The 20,832-nt window shown below is 39.3% G+C and overlaps 1 protein-coding gene and 1 long non-coding RNA gene across 2 annotated transcripts; both read right to left on the bottom strand.

The window, feature by feature from the left end:
• Positions 1–566: 566 nt before the first annotated feature.
• On the bottom strand, positions 567–13,362 carry RAB21 (RAB21, member RAS oncogene family). Its single transcript, XM_072401371.1, has 7 exons — positions 13,017–13,362; positions 9,381–9,440; positions 7,824–7,931; positions 5,505–5,568; positions 4,175–4,229; positions 3,978–4,066; positions 567–2,918 (listed from the first exon to the last, which is right to left on the bottom strand). The coding sequence occupies exons 1-7, from the start codon at positions 13,164–13,166 to the stop codon at positions 2,782–2,784; spliced, it is 663 nt and encodes a 220-aa protein (XP_072257472.1). The 5' UTR covers positions 13,167–13,362; the 3' UTR covers positions 567–2,781.
• Positions 13,363–15,445: 2,083 nt separating this feature from the next.
• On the bottom strand, positions 15,446–17,598 carry LOC140322099 (uncharacterized). The gene is made up of 3 exons (XR_011919134.1): positions 17,465–17,598; positions 16,616–16,732; positions 15,446–15,551 (listed from the first exon to the last, which is right to left on the bottom strand). It is a non-coding gene; the product is annotated as an uncharacterized lncRNA (long non-coding RNA).
• Positions 17,599–20,832: the final 3,234 nt, after the last annotated feature.

Here is a 20,832-nt window from a genome sequence, read left to right as displayed (position 1 = left end):
GTATTTGTTAGAATGCGGTAGCATAACAGCAGTATTGAAAAAGTTTGTGTCATGATCAGTCAAAATAACCGAAACATATTCAGAGCTAGGTTTGATGAAGCTCTGGCCTGGAGTAAACCCCAGAATCCAGTTTAGGTTAATACCATAAGCAATGGAATAACTCAATGTGAAGAAGTAAACATGTTCCCAGTTTTATACTACTAGAAAATAAAAGTCCAACCTAAAAGCAGACCCCTGAAGGTTAACCAGAAAAGTTCCTCTAGTTTGGTTTCCTTATGTTACCACTTCCATTTTACTTTATGTATACAGCATGGTGTTAGGGCAAATTTATAAAGTTAAGATTTCCTATGAGAGTATAAATATTCAATCTGTAGTCATTCGTTTTGGTTTTAACATTTGGATCATGACTTTATTTTGACCTTGATCAGTCCCAAAGTTCCCCACAGATGTAAGACCGTATTCAACACACTTGCGAACAATATTTTGTCCAAAGATAATTTCAAAAATGGTTGCAGTTTTCTATGTCAAAATAAAATTTAATTGCAAAACATTTCTCCAGGCTGGAATTTTTACTATGAATAACTGTTTATTGTGTTATTGATTTACATTTAGTTACAATTGGCACTGCCATGAGTATGTTACAGGGTCAGGCAGCACCAAGTTATCATAAAACATGCTAGAAACACTCCCCCCTCTGATATTTGCAGAATATTAAACCTGTCACATACAGGGGACTAGAATACCTTACTTGCCAGATCACGTTGTCAGCTTGGACAGAGGGCAGGACATGTAGCCATATCCTAAATTGTCATTACATGGAAAGTCAGTTATAAAAGGGGAAATTGGGAGATTCTAACCACTAGTTTATTGGAGGGAGTTGATTTTTAAGATAAGGCATGAAGTAAGATTTTAGAGACTCTTCTCCCTGCCCACTTCTTCCCAACATACTATAAAAGCTGAAATCCTGTCTGATCATATTTTCAAGTTAAGTTCACATATATTCCTATAGCACTGTAAGGCTAAATACACACCGTAGTGTGATAAAGCCACCTTAACTTTCATCACACTTATGCACACACACGTGGCAAAGAAAGTAATAAAAAGAAGTAAAAGCACTGCAAAATGCATGTCAAAAGTCCTAATGTTATTATGTTGCATTTTTATAAAATCACAGTGTGAATCCACCTTCATCTCATACATTTCTCTATATGTGGTCACTTAACGGTCAAGGATAAATCAACTGGTCTCTAAGGAGGTCTTGGATATTACCACTTACTTTTACTTTCTGAATGACAATTGTTCAAAACATCTTGTAGCCCAAACCACCAAAACTAAAAATGTAGTGATCCACAAAAAAATGCAGAAAAGCCATTATACAGGAAAAAAATGCATTTTCTAAGAAAAGATAAAGTAAGAACACGGCCTTTAAATTTACACTGAATTGCTGTACTTCATATACAGTAATACCACACAAGTTAACGAATTATATATCCCTCACTCCAAAGAGCATTTGGAATAAAAAATAAAATCATTCCCAATTCTAAAGCTTCGGTTACAAGGTCTCCTAATCAGTTTGTTACACATTAGGTAGAGTATATCATTGGTTTTAGTCATATCATATGCAACTGTGCAGTATGCTCCTATTCAGAGATTCAGCCAAGTTTAGGAACTTATAAGGTATATTAAAGACAACTCCAAGTACCTGCTTGTATAACTTTGGTGGCATTTTATCACCTTTATACTAAGAATGGGTATAAAATGGGCTGCAAATTACAGAGTTAATTTTAACTTTCTAGAAGAACTTCTAGTTGACACTGCATTCTCAAAACTAAAGAGGAGATTATATTGTTAGACACAAATGATTTATTCTACAACGAATAATAGCAATTACAAGGAAGGAGAGATTAATAAGTACCAAGCAGCAACTGCTGGTTCTAAACCTTGAAAGTTATACGCTTTCAAACCTTATCTGCAGAGTATCAAGAATATTAAGATAACATTGTACTGTATTGATTCATATTAGGTTCTCCAATTGGCAATGCTATTTAAAAAATATTTGTGTGTGAAAAAAAAATGTACATAAATATGCAATCACAACAAACCAGAGCAAGATATACGGACAAGTGAGAAGTGTTAGTGGTGACGTGATACGGGTCAGTTGTAGAATAGTAGTTAACGAAACCTGCTAACTGCAAATCCACACTCACAACATTCTAGCACATTTTTTTTTTGTTTTTTTGCACATGGAAAAGCAGATAAAATATTTAATAATTAATGCACAGAGCACATTTACCAGAGCATCTTACAGAAATCAACCGAATATAACCAATGTGGACATTTAGAACATGTGCAAACTTTGCAAAAATAGAATGACCGATATCTGTCAAAACAAAAAAATGCTTTTTTTTCTTTTGAGTACAATTAGTTTTCCACAAAATACAAAGGGCAGCAAAGTGCATACCATTCTAACAATGTACATAAGTTATTAAATAAGGATCAGATTTAAAAAGAATATAAATGAAGCTTTAAGTAGGTCTCTTCTACATGCATATTATTTTTCATTAAAGAAAAACATATGTAAAAAGGCCATTGGTAACTGCTAGGTTAACAGCTGTAGAAAATGCCAATTCTCTGGTCACAGACTCCACTAGTATAGAGCTTGGTCTCTGATTTTGTTATCGATTCAATACTGTTAAATTCTGTTACTCCAATGGTAAAAGAACATGTGACTGGAATATGGCAATCTTCCTGATAGGACAAGCATCCACACAGTTAATACATTTATCCAGAACAACATCCTCCGGCGCTCTGTGCCTGTGGTTCATCATCTACGATCTGTACTCCTCTCCTTGCACCTCCTGCTTGGCTGGGGCCATTGCCTTTAGCCCGTTCATCTACTTGTGCAGTTTCTATCATTCCTAAGGAATTGAATGTTTTACATTAGATCTTTAAGGTAATAGAAAACAATTCATACTGATGAAAACAAACAGACATGTTTACAAACATCAATGGACCTGTTATGAACTTTAATTTGTGATGGTGAAGCAACAAGCTCACAAGTGGTTTGTATGGGTTAGCTAATGTACTGAATACGCCAGGGAAAGCTGTACATATATCAACCGTCAAGATGAAGCTAGCTCAAACTGACCCAAGGCATTCTTCTGGATGTTACACTAATCAGTACCTGCACATATAGGCTGTTATATTAGAGCTCCCTAGCAATAACTTAAGAGGGGCTTTGCCCATAGTGGCGAAGTTCTACACAAGTTTACCGAATAAGGTAGCACAAATGATCAATTGCCATAGGTGCATAAACCTCTCTTTAAACCTATTTTGGTACTGCAATTGGGTCTAAATTTTCATTTTGCTGATCAAGGAATGGATTCTAGAATGAAAATGTATTTGAAATAAGCTAGGAAAAATATAATTGTACACATAAAGATGATACACATGGTAAATATTCCAACACTCTGAAATGGTGGCCGAGCTTCAGTCTTACAAACATTCAAAGTACAGTATTATTAAATGTTTTCAATAAATTATGGATGCAATACCAAAAAAAAGTCCCCTTTTTATACATAATAGCAACTTCAGAAAAAAAGATTATGCTTAAAGTATGTCTAGTCTGACAGGAAACTTCAAGCAGACAGTTAAATCTTTTAGAAGCAAGTTAATAAAATATGCAAGAGTAGTTCCGAGCTTACTTTAAACAGGGTCACTGAAAACAAGAAAAAAATCTTTTTTTAATGTACCTTACTACTTTACTAGGTAACTTGACAAAAGGTTCATTTCCTGTTTCACATTACACCAGAGAAATGCTATGTTAGGCCAACCATAAAGATAAACCTGTTATAATATGTCATGTGAAATCCAGGTGGAAGTAAAATATGTGTAAAGTAATAATGTGTTACAAAAATGCATGTTTCCATTACTGTAATCTGGGCCAATAGACACGTGAATGTAGATATCATACTTACGTTTACAAAGGTCAAGGAATAACTCTTCAATTCCCTTATTTTGCTTGGCTGAAGTATGGTAGTGCTTTGCACCCACAGATTCTGCATAACTGTAGAAAAGACAACAACAAAAAAAAACGAACATTTCTCAATGCTCCATAGGGAAATCATTTGACAAACAATAAAGCAAAAGAAAGTTAACAGGGTAAAACACATACGCTTCTGCTTCTTCAATAGAGACATGCCTTTCTTTTTCCAAGTCTACTTTGTTACCTGTTAAAAAAAACAAAGTAAGTAATGCATTGTATCATCTTTGTTTAAACAAGCAAAGCCAACATGCACATATTCAATTCATTTGCAGTCCTGTGTCAATCAAAGGGGAAGAAATTTCCCCGAGTGACGTCATAATGCCAGAACCCCTCTCTCAAAGTAGGCTCAGAGACAGCCAGCCCACCGCGGCTCTGGCCCGTGCGCCCCCCAAGTGGGGGTCCTTCTACTGACGCCATTGAGGGGGAGGGGGCACCGGCAAGAGCCACGGACCACCGCTGGTCTCCATGCTCTCGCGGCTCACTTGTCGGATGACCGGGGGTTGGGGACCACGGCACTAGTTGCCTTGCTAATAAACTTCTCATATAAAAAACATACACTTTGTTACAGATTTCTGGATGACTAGTCAGCAAAGTTTGCATTTCCTATGTATACACTTGATCTGGGTAAGAGACACAGACAACTAGAAAGCGAGCGGTTGTAAAACAGAGGTCAACAATGACAACCTTCATGTTTCCCTCAGAAAATCTTGCCTTTAAATTTAGCCTAGTTGGAAGGGGGGAGGGAAGTCATGTCATGAACTGCTGACAAAGAACTGAATTTCACATTTAGATATCTTCCAGAGGCTCACATCCTTTGATAGCACTCCGCCCTTTTTTATCTAAACAACACCTCATTGACAATATGCATGCGACTCTCATCTGCATCAACATCTCTAAGCTGATAGAAGCGCATACATAGAATTTAGAGACTTAGAGGACTGGAATTCGAAATAAAACCGGTTACATTTTTTTAATCACTGGAAAAGTTTTACACTTTGACTACTGTCCAAAATTATACATTTTGTTTTGAATTGCATATAGAGTAGGGGTAAACCTTTAATCATGCTTTCAAATACTACTGACCTGACCATGTAACCTAAAATTCTGACTGGACATTGAGCAGCAAAAAATCAACAGCTTCACTACACAAATCAATAACTAAGCAGAACCAGGTCTGGTCCTATGGGCCAAGTAACCCTTCCCAATCAGACTCTCACTGGGACTGGTTTAGCTGCTTTTTCTGATGTCACAGATGATAAGGATATTACAACTGCTTTAAAACTACTAGAATGTTTATGTTGCCACCAATTTCTTAACATGCCTGGAATATTACATGAAGCACTGCTTAGAAAAATTAAAAATTTTTACTTTGCATCAATGTATTGCATACATTATAATTGGATGGCTCCGTAAGTGTCAGAAAGAAAAGTATGTGGTTATCAGACTAGAAATTACTTACCTACTATACATAAACAAATTTCATTTCCCAACATTTTTCTTAGCTCCTTCACCCAGTTTTTAACCTGCAAGAGGATACATTTTTTTCAGGTAAATCCATGTAAACATTTTCCGCCCCCCCAAGAGTGATAAACTTGTATCTGTCAATGGAATGCCAGATCTGTTGGCAATAAATTAACTTCCATACACAATCTTCTCCTTTCTAACTATGAATTTTCTCACTGAAACTTGTCTTTCCTCCTCTGACTTTGCTGCTGCTCTCTCCTATGGAGGCCTGCACTTTACACATACCCCTAGACCTTGCAACAGAGTGGGGGGGGGGGCGGTCTCATTCTCTCACTTAACTGTACAGAGTCCTTCCTACCCCACCCTCTTTCATTTTCTCCTCTTATGAAGTCCACTCCGCTGACTTTTAACCCCTTAACCCCTCATTGTCCCTGTTCTCTAGAGAGAAATCCGTAACCTTGACCACAACCTTTTCTCAAACTGCAATAAGTCCCCAACCCCCTCGCTCTCTAAAATCACTTCCCTGGATAAAGCTGCCACTCAGTTCAACTACACTTTCTCTGGCTCTGGATAAAGTTGCCCCTGCCACCTTTTGCTACCCCGCCCTGCTAACCCCCGTCCCTGGCACAACAATCACACCAAACAGCTACAAAAGACTGTTCGTGCAGCTGAGCGTAAGTGGAGGAAATCTGGCCCTAGCGATTACTTCATGGACTACCAAGCCAAGCTTCAAAACTTTACACTGCACTGACCGTTACCAAGCAAAATTATTTCTCCGCTATCATTTCCTCTCAAGCTTCCAACCTACGCAGCCCCTTCTCAACATTTAACTCCCTTCTAAATCCCACACCTGCTCCACCCACAACATCCTTCTCTGCCCAAGACATTGCCACCTATTTTAGAGATAAAATAGACAAAATCAGACATGATGTTTCTGCTCACCGAGCCTCCCCAACCATACCCACCCCTTCCACCTGTAAATCTTCACTGGCCTCCTTCAGGCCTGTTACTGTGGATGAAGTCTCCTCTTCTCTCATCATCTCCACTTGACCCAATTACCTCTGATCTACTCTGTGCCGATTCCTCCACCCTGGCCCCTGCCCTAACCGAACTATTCAACCTCTCCCTTTCTACTGGTATCTACCTCTCAGCTTTCAAACAAGCCATTATCCTCCCTATCCTGAAGAAACCCTCAATAGACCCCTCCCTACCTTCTAACTACCGTCCTATCTCGCTTCTCCCATGTGTCTCCAAACTTCTTAAACGCCTCGTCCACAAAAGACTCACCCATTACCCAAGCTCCCAACTCTCGCCAGTCTGGTTTTCGAGCTGGCCATTCCACTGAAACAGCCCTTACTAAAGTGGTCAATGACCTCATCATTGACTTGCTCCTACTTTCTGCTCATTTAAAAGAGCACTCAAAACCCATTATTTCAAACTTGCCTACCCATCCTCTTCTGGTTTTTTTAAAACTGTCACTACTTCCCACTACTACATATCTCCCCTCCAACTGTGTGTTAACTGCCCCACCTAGAGTGTAAGCTTTCCGGGGCAGGGTCCTCTCCTCCTGTGTCTGTATTCGTCTGTCATTTGCAAACCCAATTTAATGCAAAGCGCTGAGTAATATGTTGGCGCTATATAAATCCTGTTTAATAATAATTTGGACAAGTTGGTATGTTAAGGGTCCTAAAAGGAAAGCAATTTTTCTATTTACTGGTAAATGCATCCAGGAAGCCACTACACAGTACCGGAAAAAGTGGGAAAGACTTTTAGATCATTTTGCTAAACTACTGCAGGGAAAGCAATGAACTGCAAATTCTACAACTCTTGGTGGAGCTTGGCTTATTATTATTAGTGCTATGTAGTGGCAACATCTAAACAGCTACAGCATCAGAAAGGGTGATGGTGCTGAATATACAATGAGAACAATTCCACATCAGTCTAAAAAAAATAAAACAAAAAATAAGCCCACATACTGAACTACCAGACTAACAATGCTGCCAAGTTAAGAACACATCTAAAATTAGCTCCATGTGTAAAGACAAAAAGGACTAACGCAATAATACAGCTGTTTAGGGTAATTTTCATATAAGTGGCACAGGTAAAGCTAGGGAAAAGGTGAGCAACACAGAATAAATAGAATAAGACAACTAAAGATTATTAGAGAAATACCATTTACTGAGTGTTTTAAACTTGTGACGGTTAAGCACGTAATGACAACTCCGGCCACGCCCGATGAGTGTAACAATGTAATATTCACAATGCAATAATGAGAACTGTATTTTTAGGTAGATCACTATTTAGAGATTTTTACCTTTTGGAAAGAGTCCTCATCAGTAATGTCATACACTAAAATAGCTCCATTAGAGTCTCTGTAGTAGATGGGACCAAGAGCATGGAATCTCTCTTGTCCTGCAGTATCCTGTAGTATGTAAATAAAAGAAAAAAACAATTTTACTACAGAAGCCAACAATTTCCATACAAAACAAAGGAGAATACTGTAGAATCTTCAGGCGCTTGCTTGCAGTAGCTTTGTCACAGATTATTCAGTTGTTACATGAGGTGCCCAAGAGCCATTACCAATAATAATAGTATTTCATGTACAAGTCAGAAAAAACCCTGCACCACCTCCAACCAAAGCAAACGACTGAAAAAAATATAGCAGTTACCACGTTATCTCGTGTGCCTTTTTGCAACCACCTGGTGCCTGTGAGTAACAAATGCCTAGTTTTACCTGCTAGTCTGCACTAAATAGATTTTCATATCATTAGTACTTCTAGAAACAGAATCATTTTTACAAATATGTACCTGAAATGCTTTGACAGGATTTGCTTTACTTTCTTTTGGAGCTCCCTGACATGATTCTTTGATGTAGGGGAAACAAAACAGGGCAATTCTGCCTGACAGATAAACTAAAGGTATCTGTCCATTTTATAACCATTAATAATGGCTGCTAACAGAACTAATGTTAAGTACATTTTTCCCCATTTGCTTTTACATAAGCTTCTTTCCACATTTACAAGCAGCACATACTGTTCAGCCAATGCTACCGTTATGGCGGTAGTGAAAGAGAACTAAAACTGCCAGGGAGGGTTACAATGCTTATCTTATATTCACAGCACCCAGAGCTCAAATCCATAAAATATCTACAGTAGGATCTCTCATATCTGGCTCGCAACTACCTGGCCTCTGTACTATCCGGACTAGTAAGGAGTACAGGGGAAAAAAAAAAAAAAAAAGTCTTCACTCTAAAATGACGGGGGCGCGAGCGGACGTCTGCTGTGGTCCTCCTTCATAGTGCTTGTTGATACGTCCCTGTTGCCTGCTCTCCGGAACGGTGAGCAGATGTCGGCGGGTGCGGAGAGAGGAACACTGCCCGTGTGCAGGTGAGTATTGTACTTTTTAATGCAACTCTGGTCTATCTGGATTTTTTGTTTTTCGGCCTACCCTGCCGCCACATTAGGCCCGATAGTCCAGAGTCTACTAAATTTGTGTGAATTAGCCTGACTGGAAATACTGAACTTTACCTGACAGGTATCCAAGGAAAAACTCCACTGTGGGGTAACAGACTGAAATAAAAACCTTGCAGAAATGTCAACTCTTTCCCACTTCATCAAAAACTGGAATCATCTGCTTTAACGGCACAAGAAGCAGTGGTATTATAATATGTCCCATCCCCTGCTAGTTAGCAAATCAAAGTACAGAAATGAGAGCATCAGCAATACAGCAAAACAACTTCACAATTTAGGAGGTTAGTAATTAAATCTTTCCCAAACGACAGGCTTTGATGAAATACATAATTTTAACAAGAGCTTAAAACTTCACTGGATAGTTTCTTACACTGGACATAAATGGCAAATAAAATGCATACCCAAATTGCAAGATTCACCCGTTTTCCTCCAATATTCAACTTCTTTGTTAGGAAGGATGCCTGCAAAAAAAATTTTTGATTTAAAAAATGAACAGAAAAAAATGGATTTTTGTGCCCTTTATTTTGGCATCCCAGGATGTCGATATATAACACACATAAACCATACAGAGTAACCCTTTAATCAGGGCTCTCCACTCTTGCCAACGGGGCTTTTTGTGTTCTGGTGTAGACTAAAGGTGTCACACACATGGTCAGCCCCACATCTAGCACAGCTTCTGACAGGAGGAAGTATTATCTTATGGATTTGTGGTATACTAAAAAAAAAAAAAAAAAAATTCCAAAACGTAACCCAATAAGCACTGGTAAATTATTGAAAATGTACATCTGACAGGAACTGAACCCAGAAAAGCTACAGTGTTAGATACTAGTACATTCCAAGGAATCTCTGATTGATCCAATGATGTGTTAAAAATTTTAACAGCTTACCCAAATGATTAGTCATGTGAAAGACCTTCTGATAATGGGAGAATTCCTGACATCCAAAACACACGTTATCTGCCTGAAAGTTACCACTAGAAAATGTGGCATCTTGTGAATGCCTTATGACTACCATGTATGAATCCTCCTGACTACAGAACAATGCCAAATCCTGAATATTCCCATTATAGAGCATTGCTGTGACCGGGAGCATTAAACTAGTGGTAAAAATGTATCATTGATCACACCCAAACGCCATTAAGTTGCCTGGGAGTGCCAAGAGGCAATAACCACTGGGCTTTTTTCTAGTGTTTACAGGCACTTGTGTAGGCATTTAACCTCCCTGTTGGTAATCCAGAGTGTGGCTCGGGGTGAATTTTCCATACCAAAAGTGGTAACCATGAGCCACACTAGGGGTGGATTTTCCGGGGAGTTTAAAAGTCCTACCTGGGTCCCACATTCCACCGGCATCTTCTTCCCCTGGCGATGCTGGCCAGGCATCTGTGTAACCTGGCGATGCCCGGCTGGCATCTGTGTCCCTGGCGTGTGAATGTTGGGGAGGCGAGGCCAGGGGAAGCACATGCCGGCCGGGCATTTGCTCGTGAGTGCGTGGTTGAGAGGCGGGAAATTTAAAATACCAGATATCTTTAAAATTTACTGCTTTTACATTTAAAAATACTTAGTATTCATACAGCCAGAGGGGTTTATAGTGAATGGAAACAGTGCAGTTTTGTTTTGTAATTTTTCAAACACTTCTATATGGAATGATGTATTTTCTGTAGTTGGAGTAGATAACCGTTTTTGGACGTAGCATAATAAAATACATGCGGCAATGCTACCACTAATGTTCTTAAGAGAGTAACTTGTTCCTGGGCACAAGGTAATTTCTCGCAGCTGGAGATCTCCTGTACATTAAGGTACAATGTGTAGCCTGGTGTACAGACTGACATAAAAGTGCTGACAGTGATTAGGAGTGTTTATAACAAAGACGTACATTCTCTCAAAAAACTCCTGCCCATCTTCCCATACTGTATATCGAAATGTCTGCTGTATGGACTTTTACTGTACTACACTGATTTTCTGTACGCATTTACTGTAACCCTTGAAATGGACACCTTCATGTTTTTTTATTTATTTTCGTTGTTTCTTCTTTTTTTTTACAAAATAAATAAAGAACGTTAAAAAAAGGCCTGCCTGTCAGAGCTTCCTTCATTCTATTTAAGGAAAGGTCCAATTAACAATGTTTAAGGTAGTGGGTTAAAAATCATATTATTAGGATGATTTTAAATACTGCAAGTACACAGTTTGTTTTCATTGCTGATAAAGTCACTTGAGTTTAACTAAACATAAAAATTGTTCAAGTTCTTTTTTTTTTTTTTACGCTCACTTTGCCTGGCTTTGTCACTGGCATGTTCACCCAGTTCTCCTGCGTGTGGGAGTTCTTTCTGGCAGCAAGCTATGCCGGGGGATATACATACACAGCTCCGAGTACATTACAGAAAACATAGTTACCAGGCAGATAGATAAGCAAGTTTTATTGCAGAACAGATATTGCCTGTCCCTTCTATATGCAATAAAAAAAAACCTGTCTGCTTGCAGTATAGTTCCCATTTAGGATTAAAAGTGTAACTTTTGCTCCAGTTTTAACAATAATTCCCTCTCTGTTGCTCATAGCTACCAGATCTGCATTTTCATTCTTCCAGTAAAGGTAGAAGAATAAGTAATAAATTGAAGTGCTTGTTATAAACAATACAGACAGTCGTTTTAGACACTGATAAAGGAGACTGAACAACCTTTCAGTGAGTCAACGTACCTCTGTGAAAGTAAAAGTATTAAAAATTTAACACAACCCACACTTCCACACTATTATGCAGAGAGAGAAAGCACTCTCAGGGGACTAGAATTAGTCTTACGATTTACTACAGGCACACATAAAATAGACTATATGGATGGGATCTTTTATAGCTGGCAACAAAAATAGGCTTACATTATTACTTTCACTAATCAAGTTGTAAAGGCTGATTGTTATTTTACTGTATGTTTCTTAACATAATATTGAAAGGGGAACAATTACAATGGAACACCAAAAGAAAAAAATACAAGGATCACAAGTATTAGACATCTACAAGCATGATAAAGTTGTAATTTTATGAGGAAATCATGGTAGGCATGTGTGTGTAGAATAGATTATTAACTAAAGCAATTGTCTGTAAAAGTTTTCTTTTACTTAGGTCATGATATACCTACAAGAAGTCACAATATACTAGTCTTTGTTGACAACTCTCCAGCGCTCATCCAAGAGGCGTTCTCTGTTCCAATAAGCATCAGGAAAATTCCTCCAGTATTTATAGCCACATTAATCCAATTGTCATGGAATGCACTCAGCAGATTGTCCAAGAATATTATGAGGTGTGAAAGAGAAACTGATTTACTCCAAACATCATGTGAATACAGACATGCGGCCTTTAGGGCAAGCTGCAGATTTAAAGGAAGATTCTTTTTTCTAGTAAATGTGAAGGCCGGCACACAGCTCAGTTTGTGTTGGTGCAGCACAGGGAAATAAATCTGATAACATGAATAATCTGCAGGCATGCTGTGTGACGGGTCTGGAAATGGCCTCAGCATTTCTTCTCTGTGTTCAGCAGAGCGGACATTATATAGAAATTATATTACTCCTGCATCTACACACATGCAGAATATTACAATCAGCTCATTAAATTGTAAGTAAATGAGTGTATGCAGATTATAACACGTACTGTCAACTAGATCATCAAACCCAATCACCTCAGAACACTGAATAGTCTGCAGAGCACATCCTATGATGACTGCTGGGACCTGCAGGGGACTCACACTGCCATCACCAATGAGGGCAGCCATCCCCCTACACACAGGGCCATGTCACACACACATCAGATACACACGTCAGGTACACACCACCAGGTACACACACACACACGCCAGGTACACACACACACAGGGCCATGTCACACACACACGCCAGGTACACACACACACAGGGCCATGTCACACACACACCAGGTACACACACACGCCAGGTACACACACACACACACACAAGGGCCATGTCACACACACGGCCATGTCACAGACACACGCCAGGTACACACACACAGGGCCATGTCACACTCTCTCTCTCACCTGCAGGGTTGTGATGTGTTTGTCGTTGAACTTGTTCTCACAATACCGCAGCACCAGGGACGTCTTGCCCACACAGCCCTCCCCGAGCAGCACCACCTTGAACGAATACGTCTTGCTGCCCCCGGCTCCGCCTCCTCCTCCAGCCGCCATGGGCACCACTCAAGCTGGTAACACAGAGCCAAGGATACACCGCAAGTCACTCGCAGCCCTCCGGAAGCACCCTTGTACGCCCACACGGCTGCCACGGTAGTCAGCTGATCGCCTAGCTTCTGACAGGCCAAGGTCTCCCTGAGCAATTATACACCTCCCTCTAATGGCGTCTTCTTCCTCCTACGTCACAGACAGACCACGTGACGTGCCGAGACACTGGCTGGAGGGGGTGTTCTGTCAGATTGTGCTGCCGCTGCTACTGAGCATGCGCACTGTCACCAGCCTATCATCACCTCAGCCATGGCATAGAATAGTACAAGTGACACTTCATTTTTACATACTCACCTATTCTGTGGTATTATATCTCAGGATGGAACAGTGGATAGTAGAGAACTGAAATTTTCAGCATAGGCAAGGGACACCTTTAACAAAATGCACCTTAAATTTAGAGTTCTGAGATATAGGGTCACAAATAAAATGTGGCCAATATTTCAGATCTTATATCATTTACAGGAGGGGGGTCCGGTCACCGCTGCCTGCTTCAAACTTGAAATGGTCAGGAAACCTCGATACAACACACATGACAAAGAGCATTTAGTTGGCCCCCTGGGGTTCAATGTGTGGGGCCCCAAATCCTAGTATGGGATTTAAAATTCTAGTAGGCCCCCTGGCTTTTATATAGCAACAATATATGACAGTATAAAAAAAGTGATCATGTATTGCTCTGCCTGATATAACTTCCTGATCACTGACACTGACCCACAATTTCTCTGGTATGATGTTGTAGGAGTACACAAGGGACCCTTGTGACACCCTGCAACGCAATGCCACACTTTGAAAGGAATATACAATTATAAATATTTACACGTGGGACAACAATCAAATATGGCTATGGTTCTCAATTTTTATGTCATGAATGAGAGAAAAAGATTAGCATGGAAAAAAACAAGCCGGAATGGGTGTTTCTACCCTACAAATTTACCAATAAAATGCATAATGCAACACAGTATATAAACAGTTAACCTTTTTTACTAGGAACCTATTTATTTAAATTACCATCTAGGTGGCAGTTTTGTCAAGTATCAAGAAACAACTCCCACTGTCATAAGTGTACCTATAAAAAAAAAAAAAAAAAAAATTTACATTGGCCTTTCATCTGATCAAATGGCTTGTTAGTCACAAACTTAATAGAAATTGAGATAAATCCAGAGCTACATTCTTTGAAACAATGTGAAAAGCACAAGATGTAGGTGAAAACAGTAATTTGTTTGCAGGTGGCAAAATCCTTGAATGTAGTATATTTTTGGGATATGAAGTAAAAAACAGAACTGCAGTAAATTGAGTCTTAAATTAACCTGAAATTAAGGTTATGTATACAAGCAGCCTTCTGAATTTTTGTTATTACAAAGTTGATATTGGATGCAAGTGTTTTGCTTGCACAGCACAAGTTATGCTCAACAACTCAAATGTGGCTACAATATATGGATGAGTTTCCCTTTTAATTTATTTAAAAGTAACAGAAAACATCATTGCTAACAGGAACACAAACAGAAACTCAAAGGGAGATACAATCCTAGGATGGGGAAGACCCCACCACATAAAATGTCCCACTTCTAAATACAGAAACATCAATTCATAGTCTTACTTTGGTGGTCAGTACTTAAATACAGAATGTAATTTTAACAGAGGGGTTGAGCATCATAACCAACCGTATAAGAACTTAATGGGTGTTAGTGTAGCAGGCCTGACTAAATAAGGGGGACGTTTCCCGTCTTTGTAGCCATGATGTCGAGTATTTATAGAATTTGCTAAGCGAAGATAGCATTGGATTAGTAGTTTCTCATAATAACCTGGGTGTTAAACTCTGTAGAGCAGAGGTCCCCAATCCACTCATCAGCGGGGTCAGAAGGTGCACCGGCCAGAGCCACAGACCACATCCCCCCGGAGACATCACAGCTTTAGGGTGGATGACACAACCCACCAAGTCTCCCATCGCAGGCTGAGACCTGCGATGGGAGAGTGGGCAGGTTCTGGCATTATGACGTCAGCATAGGGGGAAGATTCTTCCCCTTTGAGGGGCACACGGCTCCCCACACATGCACAGCCCGGAGTCCATAAATTTAGTGATCCACAACCTGCAAGAGGTTGGAGACCACTGCTATAGAGGACGTCTGCAAGGTTTTTCTGCAGTAGATTTCCAAAGATTAGCAAGTGCTGTAAACAAAATACAACAAACCACTGTACAAAAAAAAAAAAAAAAAATAGATTATGGTTTAAGCAGCAGCTCACCTTTTCTCATTTTGAATCCTTGATTTCAATAACTTCAAAGAACATGGGGATATCATGTTATCAGTTGGACTTCTGAATTTGAATTCTGCAGTAATGCTGGGAACGAAAACAATTTTATTTTACACAAAATAAAAAGGTTTTAGACTACAGATAAAAACCAACTTTTGAATAGGTCATAGTGGCTCTCATGTCCCAGAACAGGGATATTGCTGTGGAGTGGATAATGAATAAAAAAAAAAAAAATTGACCAACAGTATTTATCTTTGCAAAAATGTATGGGCACAAGTGTCTTTTAAAGCAGCGGTCGCTAACCGGTGGTCCACAGACCACTCATGGTCCGCGGCTCTGGTCAGTGCACCCCGAGTAGGGTCAGGAGAAGGACCACGTTGGGGGGGGGGAATGCACCAGCCAGAGCCACATCCCCCAGGCAGTTCCCAGGCTCAGGGAAGTGGGCGGGCTGTGTCCCTGCACACAACCTGCCCACTCTCCCAGTGCAGGCTCAGATCCGCAATAGGAGAGTGGGTGGGGTTATGTCATAATTATATCACTGGGGGACGTGTTACCCCTTTGAGTGACACCCAGCTCCCCACACATGCACCGTCAGGAGCCAGCGATTTTAATGGTCCACGGAACCGAAAAAGGTTGGCGACCACTGTTTTAAAAGCAAACTTATACATCATTTTAATTGACAACCCAGGATAATCTTTTTTTGGGTCAGGGGTGGAAGTGTATAACTAGATGGTTGTACCATACACAAAAAAAACCACCACCTAACATTTCAAAAATTTCAGGTGCTTACTGCCAAGCCAGAATACAGAGGGAAAACCAAACAAGCAGGGCAGCCAAACACATGGGCTATATAATGCTACATTAAAGGGCATCAAGCACCTCTAATATAGGAACTCAGACTCTGCTGGAACTTAACACATCACCTATCTATAAAACATTAATGTATAACTGGTATGAACAGTGAAAAATTCCTGCATATAAGAATGTGACGTGTTAATATATGGTCACACCCACTGGAACAAATCTAGCTACAACATTTGTAGTACTACAGCGTTACACTTATGATAACTATTGCTTTTACCGTGAAACATTTTGAGGTCAGCCAAGCTATGAAATGTTACATATGTTATAAACTATCAAAATACCAATACCTTTGTTTTCGTTTTGTCATGCTTGGCGTGACTGGAAGTTGAAGATTAGAATGGCTTTTTGCCTGTAAACCTTTGCTGTTGCTCATTTTTCTTCACCTAGACAAGTATCCCTGCTTTCTGCAGAATACAAAAACAGCTTGTTTTACACAAAATTCTATGTCAGATCAAGACCTGTGCATGAAGGGAAATTATTATTACTCAAGTTACAAAATAAACTGGCTGTGCATATTTGTCACAGGTATTACTGAAACATTACTATATATTGGAAATCTAAGAAGCATCAACCCTTTTACTAGATATTAGCATTGAGCCCCAATGTTCATAATTTAGACAGAAAGTAGTAGAATATACAGCTACTATGTGTTATATCACTGTATCAACACCTTCAATGGATATAAAGAGACATTTTCCATCTGGCAATCCTAAACACTTCCTAGCCCTAGGTGACTACTTTCACTCCACCACCCTAACTAGTCTATGCCATGGTTGTCACCCACACTTGTCCGCTTTTGATTATCTTTATAAAATATATAGTTAAAGAATATATAGCTGAGAAACAGTACTTATGCAGATGTACTTGAACTATGATGTGTTAATCAGTGCACCACTGGATAGGACTGACATGAGGAAACAAAGCCCTATGATCACATTTACAATGCAGAAGCATGGCCAGTCAGTAAAGGGGATTCCAGAATGTGGGATAAGAATAGATCATGTATCTACAAAACGTATGGCAGAGCAGACAAAAGCAAAATCAACATACATGACACACCAGAAAGCCTGGAGAAATCAGAAGTACATTAAACCCAGCATAGGCAGGCATGGCACTCACCCAACAGTGTTACTCACCTGTCTGCAACATCAACACTACCGACTGCCCGCGTCCCAGCTATTTATACTCCGTTCGAATTCAGCGCTCACCTGTCAGAGCTCTTCTGCGGCTGATTGGCCGTCCCCTTAGAGACAGACGGCTAGTTTGTTGTTTTGTTTGTATTCTTTCCACTAGAGCGCCACCGTTTCTCTGAAATAAGAGAAAGAGCGGCCATTTTCCCTGAGACTAATGGAAACTATTGTATTGTAGGCTCCGACAAAATGGCCGAAAACGTTTCTCTGCTCACAGAAATACAGACAATTATATGTAGCAATTTGAAGAATATTTTATTTTGGTAATCGTGGTTTGAATGTTTGAAAGAAGCAGCGTGTTGTTATTGTAGACAAGTGTTTTGCAGACAGGGCTGGATTATCCAGGAATGACTTACATTCCATATATTGACATTTGTAAGGGAGTGTTTTAACCCTTTCTCTGACAAATCAATTCTTTCATTATTCACAGACATGCTGACAATTCTCAGAGTTTCCCCCTCCAAAAAAATAATAATATTTAATGATGGAATCCAGAAGATAGAAAACAAGAAAAATTATATTTTGAGTAAAAATGACACCACAAAACATATTATATTTTTCTATCTCGTAATAAAATATAATGTTGGTAATAAAAAAAAAATGCTCCTAATAAATACAGTTATTTCCTGGGTTACATAATAAATAGGGACTGTAGGTTTGTTCTTAGGATGAGTTTGTATGAAAGTCGGAACATGTACATTATTTTAATAAATGCAATTAGGACAGATGTTTGTCTCAACATATTATTATGTAGCTTGGTGTCAGTTACTGTATAAAATCCTCCCTATGAGCTAATCGCAAACTAAGCAAAAAAATAAACTTTATGAAGACATTCATTCAACTTCTGGAGCAAGATGTGCTTTGATATGCAAAACAACAACTGCAGAGTTTGTCTTGGTCATTGGAGAGTTACAAGATGCTGCAGAAAGAGCTCATCCCCCTAAGATCAACCACAACCTCTGTGTAGCTGTGTTTAGCAAAAGATTTCTTCTGCAAGTCATGCAAACTGCTCCCTCTCCCCTTCAAGCTTCTGTCCTGCACACAAGCAAGCAGGGAAGCCCCGTTTGTATCTAGGAGTTGTCCGTATGTTGAATGTCCTTAACTCGAGACTACCTGTAAATACCAAATATGTCACAATTCAAACTTGTGTGCATCTATGAAATGGCAACAAGGAACAATACTAAGACTTGTCAATAGGAAGGGCTTTTATCAAAATGTTTATCTCATCAAGTTACCCATACATTATCATCCCAGCATTGTTCCTCAGCATGTACACCAAAATATGTGTTCATCATTTCCATACATGCGCACCATACATGAATATTTGTGTTTGTATAAGCCTGGAGGCAGGGAGCTTTTTATTATAGCATTCTTACATTTTTTAATCCTTTTTAACTTTACTGTTACCACAAGGGATCTGACATGTATGTGATAGCACTGGGTAAGAGACAGCTACTTTTTATGGGTCTCTGAGGCCCTCCCTGCATTCTGCCCCAACATTTTAGGGATAGAAAGCCCATACACTGGGTTTATCCATCCCTGTTTGCTAGGAACTGACAACATTGGAAACTAAACTTGGAAGTGCTTATAGCTGAACACCTCTGAATTTGTGAAGTGATCAGGCAACAGACATCCCTTTTTTTATATTGGCTCCAGAGAATACAGATGAGTTGAGGAACCAGTGAAGGGATTTTTTTCCCAAATAAAGACCAGTGTTCAACCCAGAAATATTTTTTATCTGGTGGGAAGAAATTGTAGATGCGTGATGGCCCTGTGACCCAACTCATCAAAAACCACCCAAACACAGATAGGTGGTTTCTGAAAAGAGCTGGGTGGTGCCCCCAGCTAAAACGGGCTGGGGAGAACCCTGAAGACCAAAGCTTTAATTTACTGTACATTTAAACAAGCTTATGGTTTGTTGATTGGAAAATATAAATAGGTAAGAATGGATATGTGCTGATTTTTTAATATGGCACACCACATCACATGGAAGGTACATCTCATAGTGCACTGCAATGCAGGTACATTACCAATTAACTTGCCATTCTGGATGAATGGTTTTGCAAAGCAATAGGCTGCAGTCTGTGTGTATAGTAATGGTACGCATGCTAAAGAAACACCTTAAATAAAGTTTACTGTAAATGACATTAGATGGAATGTAATGTTTTCTCCATCTGACCACCCGGCTTGATAGCTGTAACTGTAATTTGGAAGGTGATCATGCCAGCCAGCGGATTTGTTCACATGCTACTGGGCAGATATTCATAGGGAGATATGTATTAGACAGGCATGTATTTTACTACTAACCTGCCACCGAATTACTATTTAGCTCCTGCCCAGGTTCATTCCTAAATTTCCAACTTTCAGCTGTACTTTTTTGACCTGAGATTTTGACATTGTGCCTACCATTGGTTGCTGAGCTGTCTGATCTCCTCTTGGATTTCCCTTCTCTGCCTATGTTTGCTGTTTATCTTTATTCCCACCCTTAACCCGCAATTATGCTTGTTGAATTAAGTACCTAGCTGTGCTTATGTTATTGTTTGTTCCCAACACAGGTTCTGCTAACAATTTGGTGCTCTGCTGCTTATTTATTACTCACCTTGGCCTCTGACAAGACATCGCCCGTATCTTAAATCTCTGTATTCTTAGTGTACTGCAAGATGTATTTCTGTGCATCTGATACCAGTACAACCAGTTCCCGTATCAGGTATGTTGGTGCTAGTACATTATGCTTGTACAGACACTTTATAAAAGAGAAGCCCCATTATAAAGGCTGCAGTATTCAAGATATAATACCGCATTTATGACATCTTTATCACCCAATATTAAAAACAACTATAATAAAAATGAATTAGCCATACAGATTGTTTAATTTAAAATCTTTCAATAAACCACTAAAATTCAATGAGCCTGTTTTATAAAATTAACTGTCATAAATTGAAAGGCAGTTTGATATTAAAATGCTGGCAAGGCAGATGATTTTAACGTTAAATAAATCTGTCAGGAAACCAATAATAAAAAAGAAGAGTTTGATAGAAGCTGTCATTTCTCGATTCATGGACTATGTACTAGTTGTGTTTGCAATGAAAATGAACCCGTTCAACCTCACTGTAAATTAGGTCAATGTCCAGAAAGAAGCATGTTTAATATATCAGAAGGCAAATTCCATCAAAAAATCCCAAGGGATGCCTGACAGATCATCTTTAAAATGTATTTAAAGCTGAATTCAACACTCAAGACCTCTCCTGGCTTTTTTTTTTTTTAATTACTTTGACCCTATACAGCAAACCCAATTATTGTGGGGCTACATTCCA

This window comes from Pyxicephalus adspersus, chromosome 2 (genome assembly GCF_032062135.1).
Source record: "Pyxicephalus adspersus chromosome 2, UCB_Pads_2.0, whole genome shotgun sequence".
Taxonomy (NCBI): Eukaryota; Metazoa; Chordata; class Amphibia; order Anura; family Pyxicephalidae; genus Pyxicephalus; species Pyxicephalus adspersus.
This window is presented reverse-complemented; position numbering and strand designations above follow the sequence as displayed.

Bases quoted from the DNA above. Each gene is read 5' to 3' on its own strand.
- RAB21 (XM_072401371.1), bottom strand. From the start codon at position 13,166: ATGGCGGCTGGAGGAGGAGGCGGAGCCGGGGGCAGCAAGACGTATTCG. The intron at 7,932-9,380 runs GTATGCATTTTA...TACATACTACAG, and splicing joins GGGTGAATCTTGCAATTTGG to GATACTGCAGGACAAGAGAG. The intron at 4,230-5,504 runs GTAAGTAATTTC...TTTTTTTAACAG, and splicing joins AATTTGTTTATGTATAGTAG to GTAACAAAGTAGACTTGGAA.